This window comes from Podarcis liolepis (genome assembly GCF_965112155.1).
Source record: "Podarcis liolepis genome assembly, chromosome: 17".
Taxonomy (NCBI): Eukaryota; Metazoa; Chordata; class Lepidosauria; order Squamata; family Lacertidae; genus Podarcis; species Podarcis liolepis.
This window is the reverse complement of record NC_139571.1, coordinates 9,909,608-9,927,686: the sequence shown is the minus strand read 5'-3', so window position 1 is coordinate 9,927,686 and position 18,079 is coordinate 9,909,608. Positions and strand designations below refer to the sequence as shown.

Here is an 18,079-nt window from a genome sequence, read left to right as displayed (position 1 = left end):
CCCAAGCCCCCCAAAGCCAATTCTGGCACAGGGAAGGGGGAGAGAAAGAGGGGGAAAGCCCATTGTACAAGGGATTCCAGTGATGGGACTCATTAGGTGCATCCTGCCCAGGATGTGGGGCAGAGCTTGCTGCGAGGAACAGGTATAGTACAAACTTCCCTATGTCTCTCTCTCTTCCCATCGCCCAGCCAGCTATTGTTTTCTGACATGTTGCAGGTGACCACCTGTGCTCCAGTTATTTCCTTCCCTTTCCTCGTCCACCCCAGTTTTGGAGGAGAAGAAAGAAAATTGAAATGTTTGGATAACCTGGATCTGTGGGTTGATTCAGGTAAAAGTTAAAGGACCCCTGGACAGTTAAGTCCAGTCAAAGGCAACTATGGGGTTGCAGTGCTCATCTCGCTTTCAGGCCGAGGGAGCCAACGTTTGTCCACAAACAGCTTTCCAGGTCATGTGGCCAGAAGGACTAAATCGCTTCTGCTGCAACGGGACATCGTGACGGAAACCAGAGCGCACGGAAACACAGTTTACCTTCCCGCTGCAGCAGTGCCTATTTAAACTACTTGCACTTCGTGCTTTCGAACTGCTTGGTTGGCAAGAGCTGGGACAGAGCAATGGGAGCTCACCCCGTTGCAGAGATTTGAACCGCCAACCTTCTGATCGGCAAGCGCAAGAGGCTCCGTGGTTTAGACCACAGCGCCACCCGCGTCCCTCTGGGTTGTTTCACACCACAACTCTGTATATGGATGTGTAATTTTTGTTATTGATCCAGAACACACTGTTATTCGTGGCTGAATGGCTCACCAATACTACCTGCCTGCTGCAACTAAGCTTTCCTAATACAGGTTGAAGTGAATGTATCGGAGTGGTTCTGTGCAGAGAATATCTTCAACCTCCAGCCTGCTGCAGTAGAGCAGTCGTGTAAGTGTCTGCTAATTTACTTGACTTCAGCGGCAATCATTCTATGCTCATTTACTTGGAAGGAAGCCCCATTGACTTCAGTGGGATTTACGTCAGAATAAACACATGCACACGATTGTGCTATTGCATAGAAAATTCTCTGTGAACAACAACGCTCCCCTCTAATCTTGTTGGGAACAGGAGGCGTGAAGGAAGGCAGTTCTGCAGAAGAGTCAAGCTTCTTCTTGCTGAATCTGAGGAAACAGCTGGGCATTGCCAGGAATCTCCAGGGCAGACTGGACCACTCACGAAGGATGCTGGCATAGCAACCACTTAAAACGACAAAGGCTCAATTTGGGGCCTAGGAATTTTGGACCTAAGGAGGAATGAGCTTGCTCAATGCCTGCATGTGGAACTACAGAGAGCTCCATTTAAGCTGCTCTGAGCTTTCGAAGGAAGATTGGGACGTGAAATATAAACAGTAATTGTTGTAACATGTTTGACAGCCTTCTAGCTCTCAGCTGTATCTGTCTTTGGTATAAAGTTTGTCCGCCTTCCCAATTCACCTTTGGAGCAACCGTCTAATTTCTGTCCTTCAAGCAACACAACTAAATGAAACCAAGAAGCACCCAACACAGTGACAACAGATAAACACAAGACCAAAAAAAAAATTAAAAATTATATAAGGAACAGCCAGTCATCTGAGCAAAACAGCAAACCCTTCTCTCGTACCAAACCCAAAACAGAACGAAAAGAGAGGCATGAAAGGTCTGTAGTGTGTCCCCCAAGACACACAAACCCAAATTCCACAGGCCTAAGGCAGAAGATGGAGGGATTCTATTGTTTTAACTTTTATAGTACTTTTAAATTCCCATGCTTGCTGAGGGAGGTGGGGGGGGGGATAAGAAAAAAGAGGGGAAATGCTTACAAATTAAAAAATTAGTATTGGGGAGGGGTGGGCATTGAACCAAGCAACCACAAATAAAGTTGTCTACGTTTTTTTTTCCCCTTTAAGGTTAAGAAAAACAGTCAGATACCTTAGGAGACTACCAATGGTATGTCTAATCATGACACCCACATTTGCTTTCTAAAAGGATGAGTGCGGCTGCACTGTTAAGGCCGAGGTTGGGGTGGGGGGCCTCTCGCCTCTGGGGCTGTGTTGACAATCACCTTTTTAAAATCCAGCCTTGTGCTGTGGGCCAAGGTGGGGAGGGAGGGGGGGAGTGGCGAGGAGCGTAGGCTTTTGAAGGCTATTTACCTCTTGACGCCGTATGCCATGTTTAGCAAATTGTCGAGCCTGTGGGAGGAAGAGGAAGACGAGGAGAGGCCATTGTTAGTAGACGATCTCGTAACAAGAGGGTCGTGTGGTGCCATCTGGCTTGGCTATTAGTGCCGCAGCAAGGCAGCGCTTGCTTCCTGAGACTAAGCACAGGTTGCTGTTTGCACTTGGAGGCCCTGGAGGAATTTAAATGTCTTAGGTTTGGAAATATATATATATCTATGTATATATATATATATATATGTGCTGAACAGCAATGGGAAAGGATCTCCATCTATTTTGTTTGTTTATAATCTGTTTTTCACATACTGAGATGCATGGGTAATGGACAGGCACTAATTAATTAAGGGCAACGGTGTCTGCATTTCAAAAATGATGATGATGATTATGGTAATAATCAATCATTTTTTAAAAAAGAGAGAGAGAGAGAGAACACCTAGATAGAACAGAACATGGCAAACATATTTACAGTTACAACTTGCCACCCCCTCTTGTTAGGACTTACTTTCCTCTGCAGAGCTGTGTCCAGATTTCATGCAGCAACTCTGAATTTTCTTCAATTCATTTGTTTAAGAATCTGCATGATTACCATCATGCCATGGAATCTAGGCAGCTTGCCTTACTCTTTATTTTTTAAAGGCAAGAGTTTAGTCTTAATAGTTGCTAGCAAAGATCTGAAAACCTGCAGGTTGCCTGAGCTTCCAATGGGCAAAGCTACCAGCATTAGTACTTTTCCCTATTGGCCTTCCTGCTTCTATTGTCCTTTAAAATGGTCCCTCATCCCATCAACTGCACATATCTGGATTTCCAGACTCTCATCTCTTCAAAGAATGTGGTGCAGAAAGGCAAAATCTTGCTAAGAACTCCCCCAAATGGTGCAATTGCATAGAATACAGTATACACATTTCGGTAGCACAATTTTTATAACTTAATAATAGGACTTGGGAGTATTTTTCCTAGTGCAGATATCCAGGCCTTACTTATGAGGTGTGTTTCTAATAAACTAGACCTTTTGCCTGTTTGCACATGCGGGAGAGAGCATTTAATGGGTGAAACATAACACCTCCCAGATCCATGGATGTGTTTCTTAGCATGTGTGTTGTGGCTCCATCATGAACGGAAGTTTAATGAGCCAAGACACAGAAAATATCTACGTCCGCATGTTCCATGCATATGTATGACTTTTGCATGTGTGTCATGTTATGGCACGTCGTACACCATGCAGATGCCATGCCTATGAACATCATCTGCGTATGGGTCCACTGGATATGTATGAGCAGGGAGTTCAAACATAAGTGACCCAAACCTACAATTCACTCCATCATTACTTCACCAAACCAAACCAAAATTTATCCTGCCTGTTGGGATCTATATTGGCTTTTGGACCAAAGGAAGAAGCGAGATATCAGAAAAGCCTTCCAGCAGCACAAAATTCCTCGTCTAGTAGGCAAAGAGGCTATTTTAATTCTCCTAGTGTATTGTTATTTCTTTTTTTTCTGATAAAAGTATGTTTTAGATACTATAGCTAAAAGTTGACCTGGAATGTGGGAAAGTAGCTAGGTTGATAATCCCACTTTTTGGGAAGGGCTTAGACACATGGCCTTCTGGAAACACTGTATTCCTCACTTCTACACAGTACAGTGGTACCTAGGTTCGCAAACACCTTGGTACTCAAACAATTTGGAACCCAAACACTGCAAAGTGTTCCAGTTTGCGAACTTTTTTGGGAAGCCAAGAATGCTCCATTTTGAGTGTTACGCTTCCAATTTGAGTGCCAAAACTTCAGTTTTGAGTGCCACACTTCCATTTTGGGTTCCATGTTTCCGTTTTGAGTGTTATGCTGAGCTATGTCTGTTTTTGCTATTTATTTTGCGTTTTTGCGGCTCTTTTTTGTGTGTTACTGTGTGGAACCCAGTTCAGCTACTGATTGATTGAAAGTGTGACCTCAGTACATTGTTTATTGCTTTCATTTTATGGATCAGTGGCCTCAGATAGTAAAATTTATGTTAAATTGCTGTTTTAGGAGTTGTTTTTAAAAGTCTGGAACGGATCAAACCATTTTGCATTATTTCCTATGGGAAAGCGTGCCTTGGTTTTGGAACGCTTTGGTTTTGGAACGGACTTCCGGAACAGATTAAGTTTGAGAACCAAGGTACCGCTGTACTTCCATTTTAGGGCCACACTTTAGGGCCAAAATAGAAAATACAGTGGAATCTCAGGTTACATACACTTCAGGTTACATACACTTCAGGTTACAGACTCCGCTAACCCAGAAATAGTACCTCGGGTTAAGAACTTTGCTTCAGGATGAGAACAGAAATCGTGCTCCGGCAGTGTGATGGCAGCAGGAGGCCCCATTAGCTAAAGTGGTGCTTCAGGTTAAGAACAGTTTCAGGTTAAGAACGGACCTCTGGAACGAATTAAGTACTTAACCCGAGGTACCACTGTATGTAAAACTGTCAAATAACCCGTAGCATGGCATAGCATGTGTGTGTTTGTATGTGCATGGTTAACCCAGCCCCACTTCCACCATCCTGACAAAAATAAATCAATCCCTCCCCACTGTAAAGGTGCTATTTGCTCCAGGAAGAGAAGCTGCCATTGATGCCTGTGCAAAACAGCAAGGGGGGGAGGGGGTTGTTGGAGCTAGGGACATTCAGTGCAAGACACAGGTGTACCCTCTACTCCAAGTTGCTTCTTCTCAGACACAGCCCAGAATCCTTTGGGTTCCCATGCCAGCTAGAAGTGGACACAGAGTATGGCCAAGGTGGGTGGGTGGAGGAAATAAATATGAAGGACTCTGCCCACCTCAAGGACATGGAATGTGGAGAGGCAACAGAAGGTAGGATGGTGCAAGATACTGTTCAAAATACTCAGTTTCCTGTTCTCCAACACCAAAGTGGCAACTAACCTCTCTCTCTATATATAGATTTTAAAATCCAGTGTTTTTAGGCTCCGGTTACAATATTGATATATCTAAACCTATGGCCTTTTTGGTTTCGAAGCAACCCTACAAAATGACAGAGAGGCATATGAGTGCAACAGAAATGTCTTCTGCTCAGATGGTAAGAGAGCAACAGGAGATTAGGCAACAGAATAGTTCAGGAAGTCTATCCTCCAATCGAAGCAATTTCCTTCTCCAAGAAACGAAGGAAACACCCATAACAGTCCTCTGGGGAAGCAAGCCTAGAAAAATCTCCGTTCCCTGCTACACTCAAAATGTTTTCAAGTCCAAAGGGCACAGCTTCTCACTCGCTCTACCACAAGCTTCCTCCACAAGCCTCGATATGCGTCTAGTATCCAAACCACTTTTCCTACTGGGTCAAAAAAAGAGAAAAAGTAAAGGACCCCTGACAGTTAATTCCAGTCACAGACGATTCTGGGGTTGCGGCATTCATCTCGCTTTACAGGCCAAGGGAGCTGGTGTTTGTCCGCAGACAGTTTTTCCGGGTCATGTGGCCAGCCTGACTAAGCCACTTCTGGCACAACGGAACACCAAAACCAGAGCAGTGCACTTCACATATGTACTTTGAGGAATCGGTACAACAACTACCGTATTTTTTGCTCTATAAGACGCACCAGACCATAAGACGCACATAGTTTTTGGAGGAGGAAAACAAGAGGAAAAAAAATTCTGAATCTCAGAAGCCAGAACAGCAAGAGGGATCGCTGCGCAGTGAAAGCAGCAATCCCTCTTGCTGTTCTGGCTTCTGGGATAGCTGCGCAGCCTGCATTCGCTTCATAAGACGCACACACACATTCCCCCTTACTTTTTAGGAAGGAAAAAGTGAGTCTTATAGAGCAAAAAATACGGTATGTAAGGTAAAGGTAAAGGGACCCCTGTCCATTAGGTTCAGTCGTGACCAACTGTGGGGTTGCGACACTCATCTCGCTTTATTGGCCGAGGGAGCCGGCGTACAGCTTCTGGGTCATGTGGCCAGCATGACTAAGCCGCTTCTGGCGAACCAGAGCAGCGCACGGAAACGCCGTTTACCTTCCCGCCGGAGCGGTACCTATTTATCTACTTGCACTGGTGTGCTTTCGAACTGCTAGGTTGGCAGGAGCTGGGACCGAGCAACGGGAGCTCACCCCCGTCGCGGGGATTCAAACCGCTGACCTTCTGATTGGCAAGCCCAAGAGGCTCAGTGGTTTAGACCACAGCGCCACCCACATCCTTGGTCAAATATGCACAGCCTATGCCCAAATCCATCATGATGAGCACTGCCGCCTAATACAAGCCTCTGTGCATTTCTCCTTGCCACTGCTCTTTCCCCCCCTGTGCCAGTTGGATGCAGCAGGCTGAATTCCTTTAAAAACACAGCCACTGCAGCGAGTGCTCTAATCTTGCTATTTAGCATAACATGCACAACACAACTTCTACTGCTTGGTGGGGGCAACATGAAGAGCTCAAGACCCAGGTTAAGTTCCACCTCAGCTATGAACTTCCCTGTGTTATCAAAGCCTGGGAATTTCCAGTGTTTGAAACTCCCATTGTTATAGACGCGTTTTGCGACAGGGGGTTTCATTAGCGCGAGTAGTTTCTGAGCTCGGCGCAGTGCTGCGCCTAAGATTTCAGATTAAAAACACAGTGTGGAAGGAAAGGAGGACCTTTTTCTGCCTCCCCACTTCCAGCTGCTCTCTGAAGACTGGAGAAGACACCTTCTTAAGAATATTAGGGGAAGGTGAGAAGGGGAAGGACTAGACCATGGGAAAAGTGAACATAATATTTTAGCTGCAGTTCATTTTCAGCTTTGTATTCTCGTTATAAAAAAGCCCGCCTAGACATTCTGTTGTTGCACCCATAACCTAGGTTTAAGGTGCCATTTAGCTCCTAGCTTTCATATCTCAGTTTCTAACTCTGGACATTTTCCCCTCTCAGCTCTCCAGCTGTTAGGTGGGACTACCAGCCATCCTAGAGAGTTAGGAAGATGAACAACTTTGGAGATTTGGGGACAATATGAAGCTGAATAAATATGTGATGAGTAGGTACCACATAATGAGTCTCAAATAATGTCACTTTGAAAAAGTAGTGAACAGTTCTCTCACGCATGATTATTTATCCTGCTTGGGCATGAAGATAAATCTGTGTTAATCCATGCACGCTGCCACACATGAAAGTCACATCGAAAGCAGACATATGCGCCATCTTCACACCCAGCAGGTGTACACAGGGTGTTTTTCGATGCCATGTGGGAAAAATATCACGTGTGAAGCAGCAGATAACAAAAGAATCCATGAAAAATGTGGGGGGAAACATACATTTGATGCAGATCGGGAGTTCATATGCAACCAGGCATTCAACGCCAAATGACGGGGAGTGGGGGGTGAACAGCCTTGAGGCTTTATTTCAGTTTGCCTAAGACTTTTCAAATCCAAACGGGCCAAGGAGCTGCTTAGGGATTGCTGCAGACCTTCAGGTGGCCCTCATAATCTGTCCCTCCCCATCTTACCTACAAATTGAAAAAAAGAAAATGGGGTACAGTGGTACCTCGGGTTACATATGCTTCAGGTTACAGACTCTGCTAACCCAGAAATACTACCTCGGGTTAAGAGCTTTGCTTCAGGATGAGAACAGAAATCGTGCTCCGGTGGCGTGGCAGCAGTGGGAGGCTCCATTAGCTAAAGTGGTGCTTCAGGTTAAGAACAGTTTCAGGTATAGAACGGACCTCCGGAACGAATTAAGTACTTAACCCGAGGTACCACTGTATATGAGAATTCATGGATCACGATTTCCAAAACAACGTACAAAAAGAATTTCCTGTTTCTTACAGGATCTGTCCCACACAGAAGGAATCTGGACATTTATCTGTCCCAACCCTGCCCCCTGAGGAACACAATACAACTGGTAAATGGCACACATTGGTACTTAGGAAGATGGCACTTCCTCTGTTTACACCTGATGGAAATGTGGCTGCCCTCTAGATCCAGCAGAACTTCAAACTATATCGACAACCGTCCCTTTACTGAATACTGAGATGTGGCTATTTCTGAAGTGGAGCGGCAGGGTCAGCTGCTGCTAAAACTATTAGGGGAAAACACAGCTAGGCACAAAGAGGCCCACTCACAGTGGAAGTGCCTGGCCTCACCACCACCAATCCTAGCAGTTTTCAGGTGAGCATCACTGGAGCACACAGACCGCTTCTAACCATCTGGTAGACCAGGTGCCCTGTAATCTTTTCCAATTCAGCGTAGCAACAATCTGAAAGATGCTCATAACATGGTCCCTTCCTGCCTTGAAGAACTCAGCATGAGGTGGCCACTGAATGGTACTGTTCCTGTCTGCCTCGTTATTAAGACCCCAATGTGAGGCATGGGCTCAGGAGGGAGTCCAGGAGGGAGTCCAGGAGCCCCCCCAAGGTGCACTGATCCACAGTATATTAAGGAAGTGCATACAGCAGTACCAGAACATGGCCCAAGCCCAACGGGTCAGCTTTACAGAAGGCAATCTCTTAAGGAACAGCCAGTGAGACTGTGCTAAAGGGACACTGGAAGGAGGCAGAGGATTCAACCACACATCTTCGCCTTGTGTTTACTTAGAGACTAGCCGCACCCGTGGACACTCAGATCTAACATACAGGCAAATGATGAGGCTGGGTATCTGAGTCCTAGGTTTCCCCCAAGCATAGGGCGGCAGCTGCCAGGGACCGGGTGAGGAGAAGAACAACCTGAACTCTCAGCCCTCCAGCAGAGGAGAGGGGAAGGTGTCTCACCTGAATCGCTGAGTCTGGTGGTGCAAAGGTCCCGTGTACCGTCGAGCTGTGGTCTGGTACAGATGCGTGAGCAAAGCTTGTCCTGTCTTCTGGCTGGGGTTGTTGGCAAACTTGACTGTGATGGGTTCACTGGCTCCCAGGGGCTTCTGCCCGTTCAGCCCCTTGATGGCCTCCTCAGCTTCTATCCTCTTGTCAAAGCGGATGAAACCGACTCCTCTAGAGACACCTGGAAGAGTAGGAGTCAGAATGGCATGGGTGTCGTATGAATGCTGGTGAAGGCAACTGCTTTGTTTATAATGCGGGGCTACAGTATGGTACAGTCAACCCTCGGTTGTCGAATGTAATCCATTCCGGAAGCCCGTTTGGCTTCCAAAATGTTCGACAACCGAGCCGCAGCTTCCAATTGGTTGCAAGAGCTTCCTGCACTCAACCGGAAGCCGCGTCGGACATTCAGCTTCTAAAAAACGTTCGAAAACCGGAGCATTTCGTTCTGGGTTTTTGGCGTTCGGGAGCCGAAATGTTCCAAAAGAGAGCTGTTTGGGAACTGAGGTTTGATTATATCGCTCATCTGAAGACAGACACTTCTTGCATTTTCCCCCCTAGCACCTTGCATTCTTTGTAACATCTGTTTAATTTTCCTTTTTAGTGTCCCTGAATGTTTGAAACACATACAATATATATAAGACTGGATAGCCACCATTGGATAAATCAGACTTTAGATTAAGCTTTAAATATCTCAGCTAAGTACCCCAAAATAATCTTGGTAGTTTCGGAAGTATCATCCCCCAACAAATATTGGATTATAGACTCCTTGCAAGTCAATATTTTGAGCTGTGTGGGAGTCACTAGGAGATCTCTGCAAAGGTTGTCGAGAAAAGGGCAGTCCAAAATTATGTGGTGTATTGTATCTGGTGTTTTCTTATTACAGGAACAGAATCTGTTCTGGAAAGGGATTTTTTGAAACCTTCCAAACAAATGGACGAGGAGAATGCAAGTGCTTCTAAGAGGTGATATGGGGCCTGGCACCCACACAGTCTCAGCCTGAAGTCCTTCCCATAAGTAGTATGGATCAGTGGAGCTACTCAGTGGAGCAGGAGCACCTGACATATGTAGAAAGCCGTGATTTCTTACTTTTTGCTTGACATGTTCCCACAGCGCCACCCGCGTATATTCTCCAAATAAAAGTTTGCTTCCTGCCCGTGGTGAGATGGGTTGTGACAACCCACAAAGAATCACATTTCTCCCCTCCAGGAGAGTGGACAATATTTCTACTTAAAAAAAAATATGTATGCATGCCATAATCACTCTAAAAGACAGTCTGTGCAGCCTATGCCTGTACTTACTTCAGAGGAGGATCCTAATAGGTGTCCTCTTTTTAAAAACCTGCTCCATCTGTGTATGGCTGCTTCGTAAGAACTTATGAAGGACTCTGCTGATGAAGCAGATCTATCTAGCCCAGTATCCTGCTTCCAAAACTAGCCTCCAAGTGCTTCCAGGAAGTACACAAAGAAGGCTTGAAGGCAACAGCTCTCTCCACCACAGCAACTTGTATTAGAGTCACGACTAACAGTTTTTGGTAGACTTTTCCCCATCCCCCTTTTAAAGCCAAGCTAGGGGTCCTTCTGGCGACAGAAGGCAGCCCTGTTTAGGGAAGTTTTTAATGTTTAATGCTGCATTGTGTTTTTAATATTGGGCTGGGAGCTGCCCAGAGTAGCTGGGGAAACCCACTGATGGGTGTGGTATAAATAATAATTATTATTTGTTTGTTTGTTTGTTTGTTTGCACATGTCCTTGGGTTTGCATCTGTGCTTGAAAGGCCAATTCCATATACACCTCTCGTCCTCCCACCTTGCTATAATGGAGACAAACGCTATGGAGGGCTAATAGTGTACTCTTTTCTCATTTTAAGTCTGGCACATATTGATTTTTTGAGATGAACACGCAACTATGGAGTTTAACTGGACAGCCATGTGTCCCATTCCACACATTGCAAAATAAGGACACCTAGATTTGTTGCTGTGCATACACTCAACGAGAAACTGCAGCCAATTTTGGCTCTCCGCTGAGCGTATCTGTATAACACACGAGCTTTTAACCCCCCCTTCTTTCATGACTGCACTCACACTTTCCATTTTTTAGTGTTACGTGCAAAAATGTCATGCACAAAACCCTTCAGTACAAGCCATTCTTGTTACCTGTGACATTATCACAGAATTCGAGGCACCGAAGAATACGGAAAATGAGTGTCCAGGCTCAATCCAGGCCCCAGATTACAATTAATTTAGCCCTGGGAATTGCAAAGTGGCAATACAATGGAACCTTGGTTCTTGAACGGCTTAGTTGACGAACAAATCGGCTCCCAAATGCCAAAAACCCAGAAGTATGTGTTCCGGTTTTCGGAAGCCATATGTCTGACGCGGCTTCCACTTGAGTGCAGGAAGCTCCTGCAGCCAATCAGAAGCCACGCCTTGGTTTTCGAATGGTTTCGGGAGTCGAACGGACTCCTGGAAGAGATTAAGTTCAAGAACCAAAGTTCCACTGTATAGACAAGAGTGTTTCTGGGTATTTGCAGAATCCGGGTGAAACTCCACTGATCCTCAACATGAGAATCAACCTTTGTTTGCCTGTGTAGACAAGGCCTGAGCCCATGTACCAAGTGCGATAGAAATGATACGCAAATCAGAGCGCAAGCCCATGCAAAGGCACATGATGTCCTACAATGATAGCATTATAGGCACATCAGGCACAACCCTTCCTGCTCCGTCTGAAGGACCCCCAGGACTATGATAAATCCTCTCCTCACTCTGCTCAAGTCCCTTTGGCAATCTTTTTCCACCAGTGGCGCTGGTGGCAGGGTACTTATGCGCTTCTTAATACCTGTGACCTGATCGACAAGGATGCGGGAGGTGATGATGCGCCCATACTGCGAGAACAGCTGCTCCATCTCTTTCTGGCTCATCGTCTTGGGTAGGCCGCTCACGTAGAGATTGGCATCACGGATGGAGGCTGAGCTAGGCCGGGCGTAGGACACCTGGTGGCAGAGATGGCAGAATTACAAACACTCTCAAGAAAGAGCTTTCTGTTTCCACCTCCCACTTCAACCCCAGCAGCTGCCACTTTCTTCCAGAGGAGCCAAGGATTCCGCCTTTATTCCTCCCCTGCCTACCTTCACATCCATCTCCCATCCTCTTCCTCTGTAAGCAACCTGAGACAGGAACCTCTCTTTTCACAGTGACATGCATATTAACTGTGTGGTTATAATAATAAGAGGGACGCGGGTGGCACTGTGGTCTAAACCACAGAGCCTAGGGCTTGCCGATCAGATGGTTGGCGGTTCGAATCCCCACGACGGGATTCTGAGCAGCCACCTTATCTGTTCTCCTTGACCTTGGGCTGAGCAGATGGGTGCTTTCCAGCGAAAGAAAGTCTGTTAACTCTCTCTGCCTCCCAGTTCTTCTCCTTCTAGTTCAGCGGTTCTCAACCTGTGGGTCCCCAGTTGTTGTTGGACTACAACTCCCATCATCCCTGAGCTCTGGCCTTGCTAGCTAGGGGTGATGGGAGTTGTAGTTCAACAACATCTGGGGACCCACAGGTTGAGAAAGGCTGTCCTAGCTGTTCATCACCCAGTTCTTCCCAACTTCTGCCTTTTGAACTATGCCCCTCTGCAAACCATTGTTCCAAATCTATACTGTCCCATGGCTGCTGGGAAGATTCAGGATCCTGAACAGGAGCTTTGGGGGGGGGGGGAGGCTCCCACCATTCCTCCTCAGCACAGTCCCTGGCAGTGAAACACAACTGAAAGCAAAGAGGGTCCGTGCCCCTTCTGAACTCAGATATGCATCCCGGCCTTCCTTTCATGAAGGCACCTTGAGGGCAGCTTGCCTGCCCACCCCAACCCTCCTCACCTTGATTGTTTTTGTCTGTAGTTTGAGCCCATTCAACGTGTTGATTGCTTTATCAGCATCGTTGGAGTCAACATAATTGACAAAGCCGTAGCCTAAGCTCTGCCCTGGTGGGGAAGAAGGGAAAGAGGTTACAGTGGAGGAGCTGCCAAGGAAGGAAGGAAGGAAGGAAGGAAGGAAGGAAGAGACGCAGAAATAGAGAAGGGAGGTTTCTTTCAAACCAAAGGGGGAGGGAATAATTAACACGAAGGTAGCATTTTCAAAAGAGCTGAAACAAAAGCTTAAAGCTCTTCAAGTCTGATGCAATTTTAACGTCTGAATATAAAGGTTAAAATTGGAATATAAGGGTCGTTTCAGTGGGTTCAGAACTATCCTGTGAATGCTGCAGTATATCATTTTGTGCCCCTCCTTCAGCTCCTGCCTGCGGTGCTCAGAATACAAAGTGTGGCCTATCGAGTTATTTTGGGGGCCACAAAAGACATGATGCAGGAGAGCTGTGGACCATCTCCAGATGGTTTGGGGTTTTTTGGTTCCTTATTGAAAAGCAGATGTGGGGGTGGCAAATTTGACCACAGCAGAGATAGGGGAAAGTCGTGCCTAACCCTTTCCCCTCCCCAAACTGACCCTCACACACTTGTGTTTTTCTCAAGCAGGGGAGAAGATACAGGGATCCGAAATCTATATCCTGCAGGTTGAGGAAGCAGCTTGGTGGGAGCAAATTTTGATCAGAAAAATGGTCCACAAGTTACAACACTTATCTCCCCCACTTATCTCCCCCACCCATGGTTTCTTTATTGTATTTACATATTTATTAATCTTACACCTTGCCCTTCCTCTCAAAGGAGCTTAGGGTGACAAACACACAAGGGATCAAACAATTAAAGCATCTTAAGAACTATTCCAGTACAGAAACTGGATAGGATCTGCACTTTAAAAGTCTCGTTGGAAGAGGAGAGTCTTCAAGCAGGCCACCGAAAATACAACAGATATGGTGCCTGTCTATTATATAATGTTGTCCTATCAAATTCACACAAGTACCGTGTGCATAGATGGGAAAGGCCTATAGCACCATGGTACAGCACCTCATTTGCAGTTTCAGTCTCCGACACCTCTGTATAGGGCTGGGAGACCTCTGCCTAAAAGCTTGGAAAGCTGCTGTCGATTAGGGCTGACACTACTGAATAGCTGGACCAGTTGTCTGGGGGCTCATTTAGACTTCCTTTTGCCCCAAGCTTTCTAGGCAAAGGTTCAAACACTTTGTTTCCCTCCCCCCCATGCTTTCCCCACGAAAACTCGCTCTTTACTGCTGAATCAGAACAAATGGCATTCCATGGAAAACCTGAATCGCTGTTTGTTCTGATTCAGCAGTAAAGAGCAGGTTTTTGCAAAGAAAGCCCCTAGAAATTGCGGGGCAAAAGGTTAAGTGTGGATAAGCCCTGACTTGGTAGAAGACAGCTTCTACCAAGCATTTTAGCTAAACCAAAAATATTTGGAGATTGGCTCTCCCACACCCTGTCTGTAGTTCAGTCTTGGGGCAGCATGCAATTTTTTCATGGGTTCTTTTCATGCACTTTAGTCGGATGTGGAAGCTAATGGACTAGAGCAGAGCTTCCCAAACTTGGGTCTCTCTCCAGCTGCTTTTGGACTACAACGCTCATCATCCCTAGCTAGCAGGACCAGTGATCAGGGATGATGCAAACTGTAGTCCAAAAACAGCTGGAGATGCAAGTTTGGGAAGCCCCTGGTCTAAGGGAACTGCACCCTATAGACGAATTCAGGAGGGCACTGCAACACACCTTATGTTTCAGCCAATGACACAACCATCCTCCACAACCTAAGAATACCTACAAACTCAGGTCCCAGAGCCCTAGTAGGAGGGCCTCACATCATTATGTAACTGGGTGTCAGAAACATGACCATGGTCAGCATTTGCTAATAAACTCTCAAAGGAGTACAGTGGTGCCCCGCAAGACGAATGCCTCGCAAGACGGAAAACCCGCTAGACGAAAGGGTTTTCCGTTTTGGAGGTGCTTCGCAAAACGAATTTCCTATGGGCTTGCTTCGCAAGACGACAATGCCTTGCGAGTTCCTGCGGTTTTTTCCCCCCCCCCTTTTTCTAAGCCGCTTATCAGCTGATCCGATCAGCAGATAAGACGCTAAAAACCGCTAAAAGCGCTAATAGCGCTAATCCGTCAATGGGCTTGCTTCGCAAGACGAAAAAACCGCTAGACGAAGAGAATCACAGAACGGATTCTTTTCGTCTTGCGAGGCACCACTGTATTTTTAAACAAACTGGTTTCAGCTCTAGCCTATGCCAAAGTAGCAACCCTTCCATCGGCTATTAGAATGAGAGTGATCTGGAAACTAGTCCCAGAATCCTGTTTTGGGCTAACAGGAGCACTAGACAACAAATTAACATTAAACAAAAGCACTACTAAAAATCAAGTTACTGATCGGAGGGAGCCTCATTTAATTTCAGGAAGGCACAGACTCTTATTAATAGAAGCAGCAGTTCTTAAGTAACAGTCCAGAAGGCCTTAATAGAGAAACAAGCGGGGACTCAAAGAAAATGTGTTGGGTCTCTGGGCTGCTGCTGTTTAGACCTCCCACCTGTTCAGAGATTATGCAGGGGTTCCAGGGTGTGTGTGAGGAACAGCTCATTATTTCCTTGGTCACTTAAAGGGCCTCATCCAAGTATACCTGAAGGAGTGCCTCCACCGCCATTGTTCTTCCCGGACACTGAGGTCCAGCTCCGAGGGCCTTCTGGTGGTTCCCTCGCTGTGAGAAGTGAAGTTACAGGGAACCAGGCAGAGGGCCTTCTCGGTAGTGGCGCCCACCCTGTGGAATGCCCTCCCATCAGATGTCAAGGAAATAAACAACTATCTGACTTTTAGAAGACAGCTGGAGGCAGCCCTGTATCGGGATGTTTTTAATGCTTGATGTTTTTATTATGTTTTTAATATAATAAAAAGCCACCCAGAGTGTCTGGGAAAACCCAGCCAGATGGGCAGGGAATAAACAATAAAATAATTATTAAGGGAATCATGCTTGTTTTTTTAAACCTCATTGCATGCATGCGCTGACTTTAATCTCCACTTCCAGGTTGCTATGAACCATAAGGGCAGATAAAGTGAACCCACAAGCCAGATCAAACTGGGCAGCCCTTTGAAGTGACTCACCAGCCCCCCCACTGGAACCCCCACCCCAATCAAAACACTGGGCTAGGATGAGAGGTTTAACCCACTCCACCAGCCCAAAGTTGCAATGGGGCAATGTCCGCACCGCAGCAGTGAGCTTGATGAGGCTTAAAGCTTCTCCACCAAGCGCAGCACTATGCTGGGGAGGTATCTGTGTGTAAAATGGGGAGGGTGATCTGTGTTTCTGTATGTATGCGTGATAGCATGTGTGTTGTATGCAGGGCCAGATTTAGGTTTGACAAGGCTCTCAGGTACTGAAGGTAATGGGCCCTTTATATGTCCAGCTGCCCTTTGTCAACAACAAATTGCCGCTGTTTTTTGTGTTGAATATATGCTATATGGTAATTTATGGACCTAATAGGTATCTAAAGCCATTTGCACATGTTGCCATGCAACCCATCCATGCAGAATGGAGGCACCCTAGATACAGAAATGAGCAAACCAGTGATATTTTAGGGAGTAGGCTAGCAGGCGGGGCCCATTACAGTGGTACCTCAGGTTACGAACTTAATTCGTTTCAGAGGTCCGTTCTTAACCTGAAACCGTTCTTAACCTGAGGCGTGCTTTCGCTAATGGGGCCTTCTGCTGCCACCGCTCCGCTGCCGCACGATTTCCATTCTCATCCTGGGGCAAAGTTCTCAACCCGAGATACTACTTCTGGGTGAGCGGAGTTTGTAACCTGAAGCGTCTGTAACCCAAGGTGTCTGTAACTTGAGGTACCACTGTACTTACATCATAGGAGCCTACACAACACAAAACGCTGTTGCTGCATGTGGGTTTTATTTTGTTTTTTTTATCTTAAATTTTGGAAATGTACATCCAGTTTTTTCCCCCTTTAAATTTTTTGGGGCCCCCAAGAGAGTGGGACCCTAAGCTAGAGCTTGTTTAGATTATACCTAAATCCGGCACGGAGCTTGTGTGTGATGAACCATATGGTTGGTGTGTGGTTGTTAACCACATTGGAAATGACCCTTATCTGCGCCTGCTGCCATGCAGTCCTTGGAGGGCCCAAAAAAAAGGTTAGCCACGCGGGTGGCGCTGTGGGTTAAACCACAGAGCCTAGGACTTGCCGATCAGAAGGTCGGCGGTTCGAATCCCCGCAATAGGGTGAGCTACCATTGCTCAGTCCCTGCTCCTGCCAACCCAGCAGTTCAAAATCACGTCAAAGTGCAAGTAGATAAATAGGTACCGCTCTGGCGGGAAGGTAAACAGCGTTTCCGTGTGCTTCGCCTGAAGCGGCTTAGTCCTGCTGGCCACATGACCCGGAAGTTGTACGCTGGCTCCCTTGGCCTATAGAGCGAGATGAGCGCCGCAACCTCAGAGTCATCCACGACTGGACCTAACGGTCAGGGGTCCTTTTACCTTTACTTCTGGGTTAGGGCCTCAACTGCTTCTCCACACCTTTTCATTTCCCCAGCTGACACCCTCAGCATTGATGGAGGCTACTACGCAAGCTCAGTCCTCCTTGAGCTGCTACCTGGGGAGTCTATTGCGGAAGCAGGCAGAAACTATTCTGTCTGTAGGTGGCCCTGTTCCACTGCCAAACTGACAGATACAGGATACAGGACCACCCAGTTGAGCATTTGATTATGCTGATGACAATGACTAGCTGGGGGAATTCTCTGAAATGTTCCTCACGTGCTGAAAAGGAAACCTACTCATCTACTTAAATTTTGAAATCTAAACTGAGAGGTGGTTTGCCTTTTTTAAAAACGTGCTGCAGACTCTTCAGCAAAAACTTCCAAGTAATACTACATGCACATTACCACACACCCCCTTCTCCTTGCAGCTTTGCTTGCGTCATGTAATAAAAATTTAAAGTCTTATATATATAATAAATGTTCATAAATGTACCAACCAAGCACGTACATAGGTAGAGAGACCACATGTCTGGAGCAACACAGAAAGACCGCCCTGAAACCATTTTGACTCTCAAACTGACCAAATGTGTTCTCTGCAAGGAAGGAGGGGGTGACGGAACCTACCCATTGTCTCAGGAATTGGGTAATCACCATCTCAAAGGAATGGCCAGACTACCAGGAAAGGCAATCAGATAAGGCATTATCAGATAACCTGGCAGACAGGAAAAACAAC

At 46.4% G+C, this 18,079-nt stretch overlaps 1 protein-coding gene across 6 annotated transcripts in view; it reads right to left on the bottom strand.

Annotated features, from left to right (window-relative positions):
* The window catches only part of ELAVL3 (ELAV like RNA binding protein 3), an 81,496-nt gene that overhangs the window by 8,527 nt on the left and 54,890 nt on the right, over nt 1-18,079 (bottom strand). For 3 of the 6 annotated variants that reach the window (XM_083483158.1, XM_083483160.1, XM_083483159.1), the window contains exons 3-6: nt 12,792-12,895; nt 11,764-11,917; nt 8,887-9,112; nt 2,156-2,194 (exon numbers count right to left, since the gene is read on the bottom strand). In XM_083483158.1, the coding sequence (XP_083339284.1) occupies nt 2,156-2,194; nt 8,887-9,112; nt 11,764-11,917; nt 12,792-12,895 (523 nt within the window). The remainder of the gene's footprint in view (nt 1-2,155; nt 2,195-8,886; nt 9,113-11,763; nt 11,918-12,791; nt 12,896-18,079) is intronic. The other 3 variants (XM_083483163.1, XM_083483161.1, XM_083483162.1) reach the window with 1 other exon arrangement.